This window comes from Aedes aegypti, chromosome 2 (assembly GCF_002204515.2).
Source record: "Aedes aegypti strain LVP_AGWG chromosome 2, AaegL5.0 Primary Assembly, whole genome shotgun sequence".
In the NCBI taxonomy this organism is placed as follows: domain Eukaryota; kingdom Metazoa; phylum Arthropoda; class Insecta; order Diptera; family Culicidae; genus Aedes; species Aedes aegypti.
In genome coordinates, this window is record NC_035108.1 from 388,899,329 (window position 1) to 388,920,803 (window position 21,475).

The 21,475-nt window shown below is 43.0% G+C and overlaps 1 protein-coding gene across 1 annotated transcript in view; it reads right to left on the reverse strand.

Annotated features, from left to right (window-relative positions):
• The window catches only part of LOC5577430 (zinc finger protein 600), a 32,905-nt gene extending 12,097 nt beyond the window's left edge, over window positions 1–20,808 (reverse strand). The window contains exons 1-6 of the mRNA XM_021846969.1: window positions 20,502–20,808; window positions 6,543–6,980; window positions 5,900–6,482; window positions 5,501–5,837; window positions 5,248–5,433; window positions 5,083–5,173 (exon numbers count right to left, since the gene is read on the reverse strand). Coding sequence (XP_021702661.1) covers window positions 5,083–5,173; window positions 5,248–5,433; window positions 5,501–5,837; window positions 5,900–6,482; window positions 6,543–6,905 — 1,560 coding nt within the window. The 5' untranslated portion in view covers window positions 6,906–6,980; window positions 20,502–20,808. The remainder of the gene's footprint in view (window positions 1–5,082; window positions 5,174–5,247; window positions 5,434–5,500; window positions 5,838–5,899; window positions 6,483–6,542; window positions 6,981–20,501) is intronic.
• Window positions 20,809–21,475: the final 667 nt, after the last annotated feature.

Sequence of the window (21,475 nt, forward strand, 5' to 3'; positions counted from 1 at the left end):
TGCTGCCGGGATAATTGATTCACGCACGCTATGTCAGAACAATTATGCCCATGCGTGGAAAATATTGGAGGACCGATTCGAGGACAAGCGAGTCATAGTGGACATCCACATCAACGGCCTGCTGGAACTGCCGAAGATGCATCGGGAGAACGCCAAGGACCTGAGAACGCTCATCGACAAAGTCACTCAACATGTGGATGGATTAAGCCTACTCGACGAAGAGATGACCGGATTCTCCGAACGCTTCGTGGTCAATCTTTTGGCAGCAGCATTGGACAAGGAAACGAGGCTTCAATGGGAAGCTTCCATACCTCATAAGCAGCTGCCGAATTATAAGGACACCATGGAGTTCTTGAGTAAACGTTGCGCTGTGTTGGAGCGCTGGGAAGCATCGTTCACCAAACCTTTTGCCACAACGAAGACATCATCGTCCGTCGGAAAGCCCAGCTACCATCCAAACAACATATTCAATTCCTGCGCAGTTACTATTTTGGATCGAACTTGTAAGCTGTGTCAATCGGGAACTCATCCAGCCAACAAGTGCAAGCTATTTCGAGGAATGACCGTCGCTCAGCGCCTAGCCAAGGTAAGAAGCATAAGAGCATGTTTTAACTGTCTTAGGGTGGGCCATAAAGGTAATGCGTGTTCTTCACCTTACACCTGTGCTAAATGTCAAGCACAACACCACACTCTTCTTCACTCCGACAAAAGGATTGCTCAGTCCGCTTCTCAGCCTGAAACATCCTCCACCTCTGTTATAAATTGTTCCATGAACACATTAAAAGTGCATAAACCTGAGTTGCGTGAAGCGAAGCCTTCCCGTCTGAACGATCATGTAGATAATCGGCTGTCGGAGCTCCTTAAGAATCTTGACATTGCAAAGTTCGTTTACGGCAATCCACAACGTTTGAAATCGCCCTTCGGAATCGCCAAAGATCCAAAGGAGTTACATAATTCAGTTGTGCGTTATCCTTCCAATAGCTTGGTTCAGATACCTTCGTATTGTTTCAAGAAGGTTTCTGGAAACCCTAGTTCTCCGTCTTTGTATAACCCATTTATCTTTTCGCCCGGGGAGAATGTTCGCGCACAGAGCGAACGTTTAAGAATATCTTAACGGTCATCACCCTATCGCCGTACACCCTATTATTGTAACACGCATTACCCATCCTAATGGCAATGATTATGTATTGGCTGGCGGCTGATGAGCGTCGTGAGACGGCTAGCATCACGCGGACTGCACGTGGAGAGAGACGTGTAACGAACATGTAGAAACATGTTTAGTTCGTCGCGTCGACCAATGGAGAAGAGGTTTATGCTGATTGGTGGGTGGTAAATTGGACAACAAGAGAATGAGTTAGTTTGTAGAGGATCAGTTTTCTTTTAATCATCGACGAATAAACATCGGAATCGGTAAAAGTTAAAGTGAAGGTTTCTTTTTCTTGGACACCAGAAAGAAAACAGTCTTTTTCAAGACTATTGAGTTGTTGAGTTGAGTCGAGCTATCGTCAGCTGCTGTTCCCGCTGGCACTTTCTTCAGACGAAGGAGTTGCCCATCCGTCAAGTGTCCGTGATCGGATACTTATATTGGTAATATCGATTTTTAACACTTAATAAAAGGCATTGCCATTGTCCCCTCTGGCTACGCCCATGCGTACATGACATCAAACATCATCTTTAATTTTAATGTAAACGTGGTAAAACATAACGATACAGCTTATGCTCGATAACTGGGCTGAGAGAACCTTCCAGTTAGCGAGCAGTGCTCGATAACTGGACTGCCATTCCAACGCACACACACATTCAAATAAAAATCGAGGGGGACTTAGATGCAAAGTTTTGGTTGGCGTCATTCGGTTTTGGAATCGCGTCGTGTTCGTGTTCGCCTTATTTTGCATTTGCACGCCCCTCGTCAGTTACGGGATGGTGAAAGTTTTTGACGTTTAACTGTTTTTTAACTGGGCTACAGCCCAGTTAGCGAGCACCCAGTTAAAAAGCAGCCCAGTTAAATAGCACCCAGTTATCGAGCATTAGCTGTAACAATTTTTTGACAAATTTAAAATAAGCTGACAAAATCGGGTGAAAAAGCTGACAAAATCGGGGGTAGACAAAATCGGGGGCAGACAAAATCGGGGGCTGACAAAATCGGGTCAGTACTGTATCCGTTTTCATAGAAATAGTGATTTAATCCCAAAATTGTTAAAATTAACCCTCATAAATCTTGCGGCCCGTGTAATCGGTTAGGTTGAAGATCACTGACCTAACGAGTTAAGCGCCCGTTGCTCGGACTTGCGATTGTTGACCACCACCACCTCGGTCCTGTGACGCAGTCCTGGTTGTCTAAACTTCATCCATTCCTCAACTATGGAGATAGAGTGTGCTGCTGTAAACTCAACTTCCTCCATCGATTCGCCATAGACCACTAGGGTGATGTCATCGGCGAAGCCAACAATCTTAACACCCGTCGGTAGGGGCAGCCTCAGTACGTCATCGTACTTCGCATTCCATAACATCGGGCTCAGGATTGAACCTTGAGGTACTCCCGCGATAATTCGAGCGTTTTTTGTCCAACCTCTGTCTCATACAGACTATCAAAATTGCTTCCTTAAAGCTTACACAACTGCAACGGTACCTTGAGGCGGTGAACGCATTATTCACATCAAGAGTGACAACCGCGCAGTTACGAATTTTTACCGTTTCTGGTACGACCTCTTAGCCCTTGAGGATATGCTCGACGCACCCTGAAGAGGAAACGTCCTAAACCCCAGGTTCCTGGTCTAAATGCACACTGTTGACTGCTGTCGATTGGTGGGTTTCCTTTTGGGACCCTTCTGGCAGGATGGAGATTCGCAGATCTTTGTCCTTAGCGATTAGCGGATGGCGTGTCGGATCGCTGAAACTTCCGAGAGCGATTTTCGACAAACACCGGCTTTTATTTTTTACGGTTAGTCGTAACGATTTGGAGTCGTGCAGGGCGAGACCGGTATACTCTTACCGATCCAACCAGCCACTAGGAGTGGTGATCGGGACACTATATAACTTTTTAGGAAAAACTGTTAGGCACAATGCTTCTTGGACTGTTCACGACCACGGTCACAACTTAAGGGCCCTCAGTCTCCTTCTCGAGGCTTCAGCCGCACCTTTGTGCTCGCACGATCCTCTTTCCACCTGTTCCGTTTACCTAATAAAACTTGTTGGTAGCCATCCAGCCAAGCCATCTATGGGTAATATGTCTTGTTATTATTTGCTATCTCGTGAATAGAGTTCTAAACTTTACGTCCTATCTCGGTGCAAGATGGTGAGAATCGCTATCTCCATTTCTCTGGGACTAGAGTTTATTGTACTGTTTTACGATTACATGATGCCGCTCTTTTTATGCTCGATTGCCACCTCAGCTGTCTAAAGGACCGCCTGGATAGCGTCCAGAGTAGATTTCATTTCATTTATTTAGTTAATATCTAAACAGATAACACTGAATCAACAATTTCACGCCACAATACTCGATTCGTGGCCGCATCTCTCCATCCTCGGTTCTACCCCACGCTCGCCAAATCGATACGCACTTGATCCGCCCACTTAGCTCGCTGCGCTCCACGCCTTCTTGTACCAACCGGATCCGAAGCGAACACCATCTTTGCAGGGTTGCTGTCCGGCATTCTTGCAACATGCCCTGCCCATCGTATCCTTCCAGCTTTGGCCACCTTCTGGATACTGGGTTCGCCGTAGAGTTGGGCGAGCTCGTGGTTCATCCTTCGCCGCCACACACCGTTCTCCTGCACACCGCCAAAGATCGTCCTAAGCACCAGACGTTAGAAGACTTATGCACCTAACATAGGCTACTTGATGAGATTCGCGTTTTTGAACTACTGTGTTTCTCGAAATTCATGCCTACTACTATTACCATTCCCAGCACTGGTCCAGCACCTTGTCGTAGTCCCCGGCGGGATCCAAACGAACTAGAGTGTTCACCTGAAACCTTCACACAATTTTGCACATCTTCCATCGTCGCTCTTATCAATCTCGTTAGCTACCCGGAAAAACTGTTCTCATCCATGATTTTCGATAGCTCTACGCGGTCGATACTATCACATGCCGGCTTGAAATCTATGAAAAGGTGATGCGTTGGGACCTGATATTCACGACATTTTTGGAGGATTTGCCGTACAGTAAAGATCGGCCGTCAACAAAGCCGGCTTGATAACTTCCCACGAACTCGTTTACTGCAGGTGACAGACGATGAAATATGATCTTGGATAATACTTTGTAGGCCGCATTTAGAATGGTGATCGCTCGAAAGTTCTCACAATCTAACTGTCGCCTTTCTTGTAGATGGGGCATATTATCCCTTTCTTCCACTCCTCCGTTGTGTTTCCCAGATTGTGCCTATCAGCCGGTGCACACAAATGGTCGGCCTCTCCGGACCCATCTTTATGAGTTCAGCTCCGATACCATCCTTCAGCAGCTTTATTGTTCTTGAGCTGGTGAATGGCATTTTTAACCTCCCCCAAAGTGGGGGCTGGTTAGTCGTTCTGAACTTCTCCTCCTGGCCAACCTGAGCGTTTAGATCTCCTATGATGATTTTGACGCCGGGGCTTTGGCAGCTATAGTACTTTGCGTTATGTTCCGTTGTCTGCTCTGTCGACACATATCAGGCACTTAGCTATTTGCTTACAATCGCTTGCCCTACGGTCTTCGGTGTCGCATTTTCTGCACAGCTTACTCCTGTAAGGATTATTGGATTTCCACGACTCATGACCCTTCCCGAAACACATGAAGCAAATTTCAGGAGGTTGTTGTATGCTCAACCGGCACTCCGACCAGCCTACCTTGAGTATGCCCATTATCTTCGCTTTGTTAGCCTCTGCAACCGGCAGCCTAATTACCGCCACCTGGGTGCCCTACGGGCCTTTTCTAAGGTGAATGGCCTTACTGGCTACGTCAATGTCAAACTGCCGAGATTCATCTTGATTTTAATACTTATGCAGTCAAGGATCCCACATCAAACTCGTCGCCAAGTTATTTAGATTAAAAAAGAATAAAATAAAAAGAAAAAAAAACTACTATTTGAAAATCAGTAACACTCACCTCGCAAACGTACGGCTTTTCACCACTGTGTGTCCTTTCGTGATTCTTCAAATGGGGGGATTGGGAGAACTGCATGCCACACGTCCCACATCTGTTGACGGAAAAAAATACATTATGTATACTCAGCCAAAGTTCAGTTTCTACAATTATTATCGTTCAACTTACTTGTATGGCTTCTCTCCGGTATGGATTCGAGTATGATTCTTTAGATAAACCGCCTTGGCAAATGCTATCCCACATACGTTACACTTGTAGTTCTTTTCGCCGGAGTGGAGCTTCTTGTGGGACCATAAACTGGAATACCGCGAAAACCTTCCACCACAGGTGTTGCAGGTGAATGGTTTCTCTTGCCTGGAATAATTAAATAAATTTTACAACAAACTTAAAGTAATCCTAATAAACAATAACCGACACTCACGTCTGCGGTTGCTGTACCGTAACCGTGGTAGTGGGCGTGTGCAGATGCTTCTGCTTCGGATTACCCCCCACGATGATTACACCGGATCCGTTACATTTGGTACACTTGGTCACCGTGGCAAGGTTGCGCTTCTTGACCGGATGAACCGTCTGTGCCTGTTGGGGTGCTGATACCGTCGTCGTCATTTGTGCCACCGGTGACACCTGGTGCTCTGTCTTGATGGTGGTAATCTGCGTCGGCATCAGCGTTTCGATCGGTGAATTACTGTTGCTGGCGACCGGGATTTCCCCTATTTCGAACTTGATGTCACCGTCTGGTGCCACGAAGATTTGCGTAGCTGTAGGTGGGAAAGAAAGTGTTTTATACATTGGGGACAAGCTGGATTTCTCAATAACTTACGCCGTCCAACGTTGTGGGCATTGTCGTTGCTAATACAGGTCTCACACCGTATCAGTTTAGGACCTTTGCGTTTGGGGTTGTTCTGGATAGGCCCTCCACAGGTGATACATTTTTGTACCTTTTCCGGTTTCACATGGGTTACGTGAACTATTTGCTGATGTTGCTGCTGCTGTTGTTGTTGCTGTTGCTGCTGCTGTTGTTGCTGTTGTTGTTGCTGCTGCTGCTGTTGTTGCTGTTGCTGTTGTTGATGCTGCTGTTGGGCTTGCTGTTGAGCTTGCTGCTGTGCGACTGCTGCTTGTTGTTCCAGCTGTTGTTGAGTTACCTGTGTGACTTGATGTGTCGCTGGCTCCAGAGCTTCCGTCGCTACAATCTGTATTTGGCCCAAGTTCTGGCCGGTTTCCGAAATGATGTTCTGGGCTTGTACAAGACTCTGTGGTTGCGTTACGACGGTGATAGCATCCGAAGTGGGCTCCCCATCTTGGTTATGGGTACGCTTGTGATGATTCAATAGAGTTAGATGGTTGAACATCAAACCACAGACATCGCACTTGAAGCTAATATTGGAGATAGTGTTCTGAAAAGACTACAAATCAAAGGACATTAGCTTTGCTATTGGTGAGGCTACATCCAATTATGAACTTACAGTAATCGGCTTATTGACGACCAGCTGTCTTCCATCGACAGTTATCCCGGTGACCCCATTAGGAATCTGCATTTGATTGGCCACCAGGGCACAGTTCGCGTAGCTGAACGGCTGCAAGTACTGCACCGTTTTGGTATCATCAGCCAACTGGGCCAAGTTGACCGTGCTGAGGGCCTGCGAGGTGGGCGTCAGCTTCTGGATCATGTTCACGTTCGCGTAGAAGGTACTGAATTCCGGGGTTTGCTGCGTCGCTTTCTGGGCGTCGATTTTGATCTGTTTGTTCACATCGGCCGCCGACGCCGTCGTCGTTTGGTATTGTATACCGACGGGCGTGGCGGCCTGAAGGTTGTTGGTGGTGAACATGATTGGCCCGGTGAAGGCCCCCGACGCCTCAATTTTCGTAGCTTTTTTGGTACCTGGTCAGCCGAAGAAAAAAGGCTGTGGGGGAGAGCGTAATAAGAATGTACATATTAATATACGACAAAAAAAAGTCAATCAAAGTTTTTGAATAGAGACTATAGTATGTAACTAGTAGTAACTGTTGATGGTGGCGCCTCTGTGTCAACTTTTCGATCATTGATGATCGAACTCACCCGTAATAGATAATAAATACAATACAGTCAGTGCTAAATACAACACGTTTATATAAAGTATCCCGGTTCTATCATTCACTTTCGATGGATCCCAGTCTCCCCGGTATTCGATTCGGTGTACCGCATAGTTTGTTACGTCGGGACATTCCAACAGTTACTACATACAGCAAGATTTATAAGAAGTGTAATGATCTGTAGATTGGCCACACTGTCCTGGTAGAATTTTTCCGTGTATATCCTAAATAGTGGTTATCACGCCCAATGATATGGGTGCCCTAGTCTAGATATAGTTGTGAACCTTAGAGGAAAACAATATGCACTCTGTCTCGAAAAACACCCAGAATCCGGGTGTAAATTTTTCAAATTGGGTAATATTTCCATATGCATATAGATGAGTCTGGAAAGCGTGTGCAAGCTTCTTTGAGGGAAACAAAAACAAACTATGTATGACGAGCGTATGCTAGTCTACGTGTGTACAAATGTCATGCTCTCTTCCGGTTTCGTGGTTGGCTGAGGGTGGCGAAAAGAATTTCGCTGAAATCCGGAAGATCGCCGCTGATCGAGAGTGCAAGAGGTCCTTGATTTGGCTCATCCTTCTGTTTGGATTCCTACAGCTTCCATTGGAATCGAGTAATCGAAAGTTTGCTGTCGCACGGTGATATCTTCGTCCCCAGTTTGGCACCGGGAAGCAGAACCCTTTTCGAGAACTATCGCGGAGCACGGCAGAGTCTTCCGGCGCGAAGATGAAGGGTGCTGTGGTCGTGGAGGACTTTTCGGGAAGACCTTCTCCTTTTTCATCTTGGCATTACGTCCTCACTGGGACAGAGCCTGCTTCTCAGCTACTTATTGTTCTTATGAGCACTTCCACAGTTATCAACTGAGAGCTTTCTTTGCAAAACTTGCCATTTTTGCATTCGTATACCGTGTGGCAAGTACGATTATACTCTATGCCCAGGGAAGTCAAGGAAATTTCCATTACGAAGAAATCCTGGCCCGACCGGGAATCGAACCCAGACACCTTAAGCATGGCTGTGCTTTGTAGCCGCGGACTCTAACCAATTGGGCGGGAAGACCTATTTGAATAGTAAAACGGGGAAGTATGTATGTTCCATTGGCCATATGGTTCCGGAACAATTTGACGACGTAAGCAGCAGATATCAAACGGTAATTGCTACCGTTGTGAGTCCGTTTTGTCGTGTCGTGTGCTTGATTTGACATTTCATTGAGTCTACAAACACTCAACGCAGGGGTGAGATTGAAAGTTGTGGAAAAATCTCCACTTTGTTTATCCACAGGGTTGAAACAACTGTGCCGCACTACTCAAAATGTGGGGAATTCTCTAGTTTTCAAAAATTTATAATAAAATCAGGAGTACATACAAATTAGATCTGTAAGCGTCAATAATCATTAAAAATAATCGTCTTTCGAATAAATATATAAAAATAGGGGGTAAGGTCTGACGGAAATGGTCTATTTGGCTCATTTTTATAAATTGGAAGCTCCGTGTTCTGTTTTCACAGCTGAATACATGGTGTGTTCTGATAGCCTGAGTTGTCTTAATGCTTTAAATTTCAGTAATTTTCATTTCAAAACTCATCGTACTGTTCTATCTATTAAAAACTTATTATTTAATTTGTATAAGGTACCGTGGGGCAAGGGGGTAATGGATTTCGCATAGTTGGGATTCTTCAAATTCTAGAGACCTTAAATTAAAACAAATAAGGTCGTATAAATTTTTTAGCTTGACTCCCTCCAAATATAAGCAGTATGCTAAAATTAATTTTTATATAAAATTGAAGAAAAAAGTACAGAAAACAGTTTTTGAAAAACGTCTCCTCACTTTTCATTTTCCCCATAAGTGGGGCAAGTGAAAAGTTTATCGTTTTGAACAATAAATTAAAAAATTAACAGTTATATTCACGATTTCTATTACCTTTAACATTTGTTAAGGCGTCCCAATTAACAAAAACATAAGTAACATGTGAACAAAGAAAATTTTATTCTCGTTGCTTGAATTTTCTTCTGTTCAGTTATGCTTGTTGAAATAATTCGACAACATTATAACTGCAACATTTCCAATGTTAATTCTTACATCATGGGACAGCAATTGCATTTATGCTCTATAGAATTTACACCGCTCGTTATTTGTTAAGAAAATCGGGTAATAACTCTTCGGGAGAAATCAAACGAAATCCTTCGATAAAGTATTTAGAAACTTTTTTATGTGGATACACCTATACCCCATTTTTTTATGTTTTGAACTAGCTTTACATAGACATTCCACGAGATTTCCGTGCCTTCTTTTATATTGGAACTTTTCAATCAACGTCTTCCTTTTAATCGGCTGTCTGAGGTAAACATATTAATATCGTAATATTTGGCAACCTTTTTTAGAGAAGTTCCATGGTTTGGCCATGATAATAGCTTTTAACGCTTTGAGTATAGTGTTTCTTGAATTATCAGCACGTTCTGATGTTCTATGATAATTGCGAACCTTGTATACTTATAGCTACCTAAAGAGAAAACAAATTCAATCCTTAATGACAAACTTTTCACTTGCCCCACGTGAGTAGAAAATTGACTGTGTTTCAATGTAGTTATTTTTAGGGCTATGTCGAATCAATTCTGAAACTTTTTTTATTGCAGTTTAAAACTGTCAGAAGGGACAACTAGAAGTGGTACAGAAAATTATTTTCCGCTGAAAATATTAAAATAAGATTGCACGCCGCCAACTTGTTACGGAGTGATGGTTGACAGGTTAACAATTTTTTGCTCTATTATGCAACAATGGCTGAAAAATCTCAGAAATCTCTTGCCTAATGTAATGTTCTCAATGTACTCAACGGTTTACGCATGAGTTTAAAACGTTGATTCACATATTCAGTTAAATATTCCAATTATTTTCACTTACCCCATTTACCCACTTTCCCAGCGGTACCTTACTCGAAGATATGTTATTAAATTCGTTTGGGTACCATCTCATTGTAATATTTATGGTAATGAGCAGGCTGATTTATTGGCGAAATCGGGTGTTTTTGTATGGGACGATCCATGGCGATGAAAACACATAAAGAAGACTCCGTTCCAATGGAGGTGTGTTGTCAAGACGTAGGGGATAATGGTTAATTTTGTTAACATTACCCGACATCGACGTATGCATAAATCGCCTAAATTGTTGTCTAACCATACTCCATTGAGCACGTTGTCTAACTGCTTTTGTAAAGTTTCAATCTCAAATAATTACAGCCGTTAATGGTGTTAGGGACGTAACACCAGAAAGAAGAAGAATGGTGTTGTAGTGTTTCATCTGATGTGAAACATTTTAGTTTTAGAAAGCTCTATGCCTACTTAGAAAGAAGAATATTATCGAAAATTATTGAATATGCTGTCGAACAGCTATTGTAGTACTTATGTTGTAGGTAAAGCTTAATACAGTCAACTTTCGTTCGTTGCACTACGTTAGTTACACTTCGTTTTAATCGGGCTCCCGATAGGTAGGCTTCTCAGGGTAGGCTATATGCTCATCTAAAATGAAGCCAAACGTCACTTTCTGGCATAAACCGCAATTTGTAAATATTAGCTGTGTTCAACGAGCTGCTCGAACTTGGTTGCAACCACTTGCGAGTCAGCTTTTGGTGTTCATTGAGCCACTCCAACCTACTTCGAGTCGCTCGGGTTTGTGTTCATTGAGCCGAGTCCAACCAACTCCGAGTCGCTCGAAACAGGTTGGAAGCTAGAGTCCGAGCTCATAGAAAATTGTTCAGGATACAATGCGAGCTGGACGTGCGGCACTATCGAAAAACTAAAACAGATTCTCACACCGAGTTCGGGAAACAGTACACGTATTTTTCGCGGAAGTGACAAAAAGTGCTGATTTTCTATAGAAAGTGAAAAAAAAAACCTTGAAAATATAGTCGGCTAGAAGGAGAGTATTAAAGTGATAATTTACAAGTGTAGTGAAAACAAGAAAATAAAAAATTAAGAGAAAAAGTGTTGGCAAAATTGAAACGGCGAAAGGACGCCAGTGCTAGTGACCGCCATCTTGATTTGAGTACAGAATAAAAAACGAAGAAAAAAGAAAGAAGAAGAGAAGAAAAAGAAAATGTCGAGCCCTCCGGGTTCGGAGGAAGGCGGAGCCGCTGGGTTCACCTCATGGGAGGATGATCCAGACGACAGCACCGTCAAGGAACATCATAGACAACAATCTACAAGAACGCAGACATCGCAGCATGGAACGAAGCTTAACATCAAATACACAATCCAGGACAGCGGACCGTATAGGATCTACGTGCAACTTCAAAGCAACGATGGAAGTCACGGGAAATTGAACAAGTTCTCCCTTGGCTCGACCATCAGGAAGCTGGAAGGGTTTAAAGGATTCATCGTCGACATGAAGTATGTTGGCCGCCATAAAGTGTTGGTTACCGTCAGCAACTTCATCAAAGCGAATATGTTGGTCGAAAAGCTGAACGAAGCTACGGAATACCATGCTTTTGTTCCCAAGCATTTAGTCACCATCGCCGGAGTCATTGCGGGAGTACCCGCGCACATCACTGAAGACGAAATCAAGGAAGAACTCGAAAGCGAAGCTGCTGTTTTGGAGGTCAGAAGGTTATACCGACGAAATGGAAATGAGGAAGCTACAGCGCTGAATAGAGTCAGCGTGACGTTCCGCACGAACGAGCTACCAGAGCGGGTCAAACTTTTTTCCTGCGTTACAAAGGTACTACCATTCTTCAGGAAGGTTGACTTTTGTAGTCACTGCCTACGTTATGGACACAAAACCAACAACTGCAAGGGATCCCGCCGCTGTAGGAAATGTGGCAATCGACACGAGAGTGAAGACGAATACGAACAATGCGACAACCCAATCAAATGTGCCAACTGCAAAGCATCTACTCACACAGCAACCTCAAAGGATTGTCCGGAGAAGAAGATGCAAGAAAATATCAACGCTATTCGATCGAGGAAAAACCTTACCTATGCAGAGGCTAGGGAACAATGCCCCATAACCATCCAGAACAAATATGACCTGTTGAGTAACCTTCAGGAATACCCATCGCCAGCGGAAAGTTTTGCGTCGGCGGCAAAAACAAGTGGAGCTACCCTACGTGAAGTCTGGAACAAGACGAATACATTGCGTAACCCTATCAAGCCGGCAGTTAAGCTGCCTCAACCAGCCAAACCAGAAGAAAAGGGAAAGAAAAAAGGACACAAACGTCGACTCTCTCAAGGAGAATCGTCTGGAGAAGCGAAAGATATCAACAAACAGGTGAGAAATGAAGAGCAGGTACCTACGAGCAATTATGTCTTCGTGGAAAATCCCCACAAATCAACCGACAAGGAACGAGTGGAGCACCTCGTCAAAGAAGCGAAGAGAAAGACGTTAGAAAACGCAAACGCTGGATTTCAAGAAAAAATCATGAAATTCTATTCCACGTTCATGGAACAAGACCTCCCCAAAGAAGTGGAGGACAAATTCAAAGCTTTTGCTAAGGAACATTTTGATCTAGACAAAACGTTCATATAAACCAACCGATCAACAATGGCGCAGTCTCTGAGGATTCTTCAATGTAACATTCAGAGTCTACATAAGAACAAGAGCGAACTACAACGGACCTTGACGGCGGCAGACTACGATGTAGCACTGCTGTCAGAGACCTGGACAAAAACGGAATTAGAGAACAGCAAAACGTATCGAATATCACCCTATTATCACATTTGTCACTCCCGTTACGATAATTACGGTGGAGCGGCAATATATTTGAAAAACAGGTATAACTACTACGAAATAAATATACCACCACTATCTGATGCTACACAGGCAGTAGCCATTCGATTAGCACGCTTGGACATCGTACTCGCGTCGATATACGTTAGTCCAACAATCACAAACCGTGACTTCGAAGAAGACCTGGAAAAAATAGTACATGTGCTGCGTCCATTCAAAAAGGTCCTCTTAGGAGGGGATTTGAATGCGCACCACACCTGTTGGGGAAACGACAAAAACAATACGAGAGGGCAAATACTTCTCAATGTAATAAGCAACGAGAATTGGATAATCTTGAACGACGGCTCGAAAACATTTGTTCCAATAGAGTTGAATAAAAAATCGAGCGCCATTGACATGACAATTTGCTCGACTACGGTATTTCCGGACGCAATCTGGAATGTAATGGACTTCGGGATAGGCAGCCATCACCTAGTCGTGGAAACAACTATAAAATCGAATGTAGATGCACCGTGCAGATACATCTATAATCAAAACAAAATTAATGAAGACTTGGCGCAATTGGGCAACGCTGACGTTAAAGGAGTTGAGGATTTGTTTAAGAATGTTAAGCAAATCTGTAAGAAGCACAGGAAAAAGGAGAAGAGAGTACCAAAATTTTGGTGGTCGAACGAAGTAGATAACGCTTGGAAGGAGAAAACTGAGGCTCGCCGAATGTTCAATCGCGTGTCGAACATGGAGAACTTGATCAACCTAAAGAGAAAAACAGCATTGTTTAAGAGAGCGAAGAAAACTGAGATCATCCAAAAGCTAAACGAATTACCCGACGAAATCACCCCCTTCACTTCCTCGAAGGAGCTGTGGGCGAAAGTAGGACGGCTAACGGGCCGAAAATATCATCAAAAGGAAAATAACATTATCTGTGACGACAGGGAGGAAGCTGAAAAGTTTCTGGACCACCACTTCGGAGCAACGCAAATCAAAATTTTCGAAGCGCTCCCGTCTTTGGGGGCAACCGATCTGATGAGCGTAGGTAAATGGAACAGGATACTAAACAGTAAGAAGAAACACTCTGCGCCTGGAGAAGACCGAGTTTCGTACGAGATGCTCAGAAGTTTGAGCATAGAAGCAACGGCCAACATCGTAGACGAAATCAACAAAATGTGGAGAAATGGTTGTGTGAGCGACGCACTAAAAACAATCAAGGTAATAGCGATACCGAAACCAGGACGAAACCAGAACGAGGCAGCTGGAAAGCGCCCGATTTCCCTCGTGTCTACACCAGCAAAGATCGTTAACACCGCAGTGCTCGAACAGCTTCAAACCTTTTTGGAAGAGAACCATGTCATCCCACCAACATCGTTTGGGTTTCGACAGAATATGTCTACAAATACCTGCTTGCAATACGTGATCAACAGTATAAAAACCAACAAACGAGAAAAATACGTATGTGCCATGATATGCGTGGATCTTTCTAACGCTTTCAATGCTGTAAAAGTAGCACAATTAGAAGCAATGTTAACAGACATGCAGGTACAGAGGGAGATAGTTGCATGGATCGTCTCATTCCTCACCAATCGACGAATATTATTCACAACGAACCAGGGAATTCTTCAAAGGACGGTGTCAGACGGCCTACCCCAGGGCGATGTACTTTCACCCACGCTTTTTAATGTGTACACGGTGGGACTACACCGAATAGCGAATGGAGACACAGTATTGGTTCAATACGCTGATGATTTTGGCATCATCGTAAGAGCCAAAAACCTGGAAGACCTGAAAGAGAAAGCACAAAGTAGTTTGGACGACTTTGTAACACGAGCAGAACAACTAGGATTTCAAATAAATCCAGAGAAGACCAAAAGTCTTCTCTTCACTAGTAATGATAAATGTCTGGATGTTAGCATAAACGGGAAAATAATTGAAACTGTTAAAAGTTGCCGACATCTTGGTGTTACCCTGGATCGGTACATAAGCTTTGGTGAACATATAAGAGAGACCAGGAAGAAAATTAACGATCGCTTGAACATGATCAAGGTGATCAATGGAACTAAACATGGCAGTCATCCACAAGTATCCATTAAAATCTACAATGCTCTTGTCAGGAGTGTAGTAGAGTACGGCTCTGCAGTCACCCTAAACGCTAAGAAGACAAATCGACACATTCTGACGGTTGCCACCAACCAGTGCCTCCGAAAAGCTACCGGATGTACTAAAAGTACTCCCCTCAACGCCCTAGCAGCAATAGCCGGTCAGGATCCATTAGAACACCGATTAGAATACATCACAGGAAGCAGCATTGCGAGGAGCTTCGAACAGAGGAACATTATAGCCGAACAGCTGGCTGCCGTTCCACCTATCGAAGAGGATGGATCAGATAAGTACTCTTATCTGGAAAATGTTTACCACAAGGATAAGGAGATCTACGACAATATTATGCGTATAACAACTATACCTGCAGTTCATCACGTTGAAATTTTCTCGTCGCTGGAAAGAATCACGGGACCGAAGAGAAATCTTCCTCTCGTAAAGCTGAAGCAAGCAGCACTATGCGTTATGAATGGAAGATTTAAAAATCGAGGACGAGTCTTCACGGACGCATCAAAGGAGAACAACACCTGTGGTATAGGAATATACTTCGAAGGGTCAGCCAGGTACCACTATAGGTTGGCACACGAGGTAAGCATAACCACCGCAGAAATACAAGCCATCAATGTCGCAATGAAACTCATCAAGGAGAATCAACTCTACTTGTACGTCATATACACGGATTCCAAGACAGCTTGCGGGATGCTTGAGGAAGCACTACATGCACACAAAGGACCGCATATACTGTCGGAAATACTGCAGGCAGCGCACGAAACTGGAACATCAATACAGTGGGTGCCTAGCCACGTAGGTCTTACAGGCAATGAAATGGCCGATCAGCTGGCTAAGCTGGGAACAAGTACATCAGCTGAAACACTGGAACATCAAATTTTCTACACGGACGCCAAAAACCACCTGAAACGAAAAAAACTTGCTAGCACTCAAGAATGGTATAAAAATTACTCGGAAGAAAAAGGAAAACACTTCTACCAAATACAAAACGAATACAACGATAAACCATGGTACGACGGGCAGGATCTAAAAGGATACGAAGTACGAATGATCAACCGACTGATGACAGCACATAACTATTCAAAATCTTGGCTTGCCAAGATGAAAATTGTTGAAGACCCGGACTGCGAACTTTGCGAAGAGCCGGAAACAGCGGAGCACTCGATTATCCACTGTCCGCGATTCAACATCGAACGGGCCGAGTTTTCCTTCGATGGTAGATATGCGAACTTAGTGGACATCTTCAAGAAAAAAGACACAAAACTATGCAGAGAAGTAGTTGCATTTGTTAAAAAATGCAAACTGGATTTGTAACTAACGTACACTGACGTGTATGCATATCAATAGGGCATATGGTCCCAGTCACCGGCCCTCCACTCGAGTCGCGATAAGACTCAACTAGATTGAAGAAGAAGAAGAAGAGTCCGAGCTAGTTCAACCAGCTCGCAGTAGCTCGTGTTTTTGACGTTTAAAACGTAAACATTGAGAAAAAAAAGCAAAATTCCGAAGCGATACGGATTGTTAAGTGCGCGAATTTTTTTTTCACGTGGAATTCCGGTAAATTAGTAAAAAGAGTAAAAAGAGCGTTCATTGAGAAAGCAGCTTGGAGTTGCTCGAAGTAGCTTTGACAGTTATTTGTTGACAAAAAATACGAGCTAGTACAACCAACCCCGAGCAAGTTCGATCAAAGTCATTGAACACAGCTATTGGTAACCCTGAATTTATTTTGTAATCGATTGTTTGACAGCTCAAAACTCAGCCCGATTAGTGAAAGTCTTTCACTAGGTGCGCTACAGTTTCAGTGCAACGAACAAAAGTTGACTGTATTTCATAAGGCGGCATACATTTATTACGTAATGTCAAAATTGGAAATTTTCGAAACCAACAAACCAAAATTATTAAATTATTATTTGTTCTAAGAGAGAACGTACCCGAAAAAGCCAGATGGGATTAAACATGTTCATACTGATTATTTTTTCAAAATTTCAAAACTTTGACTGAAGAAATTATGATTTCGCTAAACTAAATAGCTACACCAAATTCGCGTGATGAATATCACTTTTAAAATTTCGCCAAATACGCGCCGAAGAAGTGGATTGAAAAAGATACATATTTGCGTAACGTCATTAATGGACGTCCCCTCACCCACAACCAAACATAATATTATACAGAATGCACTTGATCGCAACCTTTCATCTCTATCACCGCATCAAGGTGATGGGAAGTTTATGGGAAGAGATGGGACAGATGCATACCGTTAAATCGTCATCGGAGCTAAGAGAAATACAAAAGATGCAGAGAGAAAGAATAAGGATAAAAATAATAATTTCAGAAAAGCGAGATAGGGCAAAAAAACAGACTACGATTTCCTCTCCCCTCTAACCAATGAAACAAATACCGCACTTCCCTGGAGAATGCCACCCACCACCCGGAGTGAAAAAAGTAGTTCAAGTCAATGGAAGTCCGCGACAAGACAAGCAAACATCGCCAGAAGACGTGCTCTCTTTTTCTAAAAATATTCATTCGCCAGCACAAACAAGAGCGTAGGTACGCACACTAACACCAAGGAAAAATGTTCCGCAACGGACAGAGAGCGTACCATACTAACAGAAAGGGATGACACCACACCATATGCATTTTGCCTTCCGCCCGCGTAGCTGATTGCCAAACCGAGAGAGAATCATCATAACTGCTCTCATTTCAATCGAAAGAAAAAGAGGAAAGTCGATCCCCATTCAACGATTTTTTTCGAATAATGGCCTAAGCGCCTAATCAGGGTGTCGACTCAATTTTAAGAACAAAATTCTTTGGTTTTCCCTCCCCTTACAGTTGATTTTTAGAAATATCCAAGGCAATTGAATCTGTCGTACTGAAATCAATACATCCTCAGTTGATCTAGGGGAACATAATACACTTTTTTCAGAGCTTTTGCGCTGTTGCCTTGAACCAACAAATTCTCGCATAACTCATGATCTCGCACTTACCGAGTGTGTAGTTCGAGTAAAATACAAACTATCACCACTGGGCGATAACGGAGGATATTCTTTTCTTCAAATTGAAATTTTGACATTTGAGCATTTGTCCTACCAGGTCATTTTAAGACTAGATCTCCAGACGAAAGCTTCCTCAATTTTAGAGGAAGTTATGAAATCTCGCATACTCTGAGATAACGCCTTAAAAGCCATTGGTAACCACGAGCGTAGCTCGTTGTTTCTGAGCAAATGAAAGAATAAGCTTCCAAACCAACATCACGGGCAGGTAGATATTGATCCTTTCTTTCCCATTGACTGTTTAACGATAAACTTGTGACGATCGACGCGCCACCATATTTCATATAACGGAGGGTATTAGAACTAACTTGGAGGTGATGCTTTGGAGGTTATTTGGCAATTTGGAGGTTAAAATCCCCTCCAAACACTAGCGATTTTGCGGTGGGATGTTGACGTTTGATGACGAATAGCGTTATTAAATAACATGAAAATCCATTCAGATGCTCAGTAACAACGAGCTACACACATGGTTACCAATGGCTTTTAGGGCGAGATCAGAAGTTATGCGAGAAATGTTTGAATTTTGACAATATTTCTCGCATAACTTGTGATGTCGTCCTAAGGGCTTGTTCACAAATTTCATAACGCTGAAGGGGGTGGGTAGGTGTCCTGAGGTTGTTACAGCTCACATATATTTTTTAGAACATCAATAAAAAAGCGTTACGAGGGGGTGGGTGGGTATCAAAAATAACCATTTTGGGCGTTATGAAATTTGTGAATAGACCCTAAAAACCATTGGTAACCATGTAGCTCTTTATTTCTGAGGGTTTGAATGGATAAACACGTTATTTGGCAACGCTATGGTGAAGAAAGAATTATTCTGTACCTGTTAGTGGTGTTGATTTGAATGCTTATTCATTCGTTTGCTCAGAAACAACGAGCTACACACGTGGTTACCAATGGCTTTTAGGGCGTTATCACAGATGAAGCGACATTTTACCTGTGTTAAGCTTTTAGTCAAACGACTGTTTTTCTTAACCTATATTATTTTTCAATTCTTTATCGATATTTTGAGCAAACAGAACTAAAAATATTTGAATCCCTTTTTCCTCTTAGAACTTTCGTTCTTTCGACGTTTTGTCTTCCTACCTTTATCTTATTTCAAATTTGTTTTTGCATATCGGTGGAGGAGCAACCACGGGACTGTCGTTTCTATAGAACAAAGTACTTCCGAATCAGCTGATTCGAAACGTCTCGTGAAAAGGCCTATAGGTTGTAACTGGCGAAACAGGTTCTGAGTGACTGTTTCAACCCCAACCTGATTTAGGTTCGATCGTACTACAATTTGCATAACGTTGGTTTGTTTACGTTTTGATCACCGACCCAGTTCCCAAAAACCAGGGGGGTGGCAAGAGCCAATAATTACCAACCCAACATCAATTCAACATGGCGTCCAGTGATCTTGTTTTGATTATTTTGGGATGGACAAAACACAGTTTTTATGGGTAGGAGACATCAATGATACCTCGCTGATGCGTAAAACCAGTGAATCAAATTGTCATTAAAACAGACGAAAAACAAACAACAAATCAGGCTCGCTAACAACCGTTTGTCCTAACTTTTGCGGATAAGGATACAATCAGAAGCAATATTGTCATGACAATCACAGGGTGCAACATTGTGGCAACTTTTTCAACTCGCGATTAATCAGTTATTTTAAATACAAAACCAAATTTGGTTTGAGTATCTATTAGATAATGTGCCAATGTTCACTAACACGGAGAAAGTTCTCGAAAATCGCATTGCGAAGCCTAGAAAATTGCTGTGCAGGTGATGATCGATCATTGTCATATTCTGTTCTAGTGGTGATAAACTGATGTTGCAGAATGAAATTGTTGCAACAAGAACAGGAGATGACAATGTCTTTGTTGTTGCGTGTTGGGTGACAATTGATTCACTGCGTAAAACAATAAACAAAATGATGAACAAATGAAAAGCGTATTAAAATACGACGATTTAGTGCGATATGTTTGACAGAATCTAGCACTAGCAGCGTATGAGCCGTATACTCGAACATCAGGAGCAAGGTTAGGGCAAACCAACCAGAAAGTGGGTACCAAAACGAGAAGTACCAAAACGATGAGCGGAAGAGCCGAAATGTATGCAGGATGACAGTCGTGTCAGTCCCCTGCCAAAAACGGAAACTACCAATGTGTAGTGCATTTTGAAAATTTTTTTTTTTTTTTTTTGGATAGGCCTCTTTTGTAGCAAATTCTAGCACACGCACACATTCGCACCTAATAAAATCCATTTTCGAAATTGAAATTTTCTATGTAATTCAAGACACGGATTTCTGAAATTTATATCTACAAAGCGTCCTGAATACACTCCGTCCTCAAAAACCTTCCTCACAGTCAAATGGCCAAATGGATGGTCAATCAAGCCACCAAAATATTCCCCCCAGCTAAAACCCAATGCCAAAAATTTTGACCCAGAAGAGACGCGTCAGCCACCACCATTTCGCTTATTGGAAGCGCATTTTCACCTGGAAAACCAGCCGGAGGAGCAGATATTCCTGCTCTAGACAAATTCCCGCCAACAAACGGGATCCACTTTGGTCCGACGGCAATCCCGTTGAATTTCCACTTATTCGCAATTCACTTTGGAACACCACGCACGAAAAACTAGCACTTTGTCTTTTGTCTCGCTTTAATGGCGGTCACTCACAAGATGAGATGGAAGAAAAATTTTCTGTCCGCGCTTTCGGATCTGTCTGTCGCCTACTTTGGCGAGAAGAACCACAAGGAGAGCGAGAGCTTGGTCCGCTTTTGCGTTCGATGGACGACGAATGACGGGTTTTTCGTGCATGCGAGAGCAGGCTGGTTAGAAAATATTTCACACACACCAACGCGACACGTGACAGACAGTAGCCACTGCATCCGTATGTATGAATGGACCCATTGCAAAAAACAGCCAAGAGAGAAGGTGCTAGTTGTGTTGTGTATGTTTCTCACTCGGTCGTGATCTTTTTTACCGTTGCAGTAGCTTGGAGTTTGGGTGTGCTCTTCTGGCGAGGAAGCACTCACACAAACATGTAGATTGCTTGGTAACCTACTGGGTGTTAGGGCGGGACAAAATTCAAACGAAACAGTCAATAATTGACTGAGAGAATATTATTCTCTAAAATTACAATATATGCCTCACATACAACAATTAAGGTGAAACATCTCGGAATCCAAAGATGGCCGTCAAAATGGCCGACTTGTGCCCCTACTCACGTTTTCAAAGGCACAAAACTGGAGAAATAGTTAGCAAACGTTTCTGATCTTCTTATTTTAAGTTTTCTGCTAGTGCAAAAATCCAAATTAAAAAATTTACTGTTGTTGGATGCTTTCTTCCCGAGATTTGTGCCTATGAAGTTTCAGTGCAATCTTAGTAGTTGATTCCAAACTGTTTCACCTTAATGGGAGAGTGGCTCAGTGTCGAACTTTTGGGAGAGCTACTCTGCCGTGAATCGCA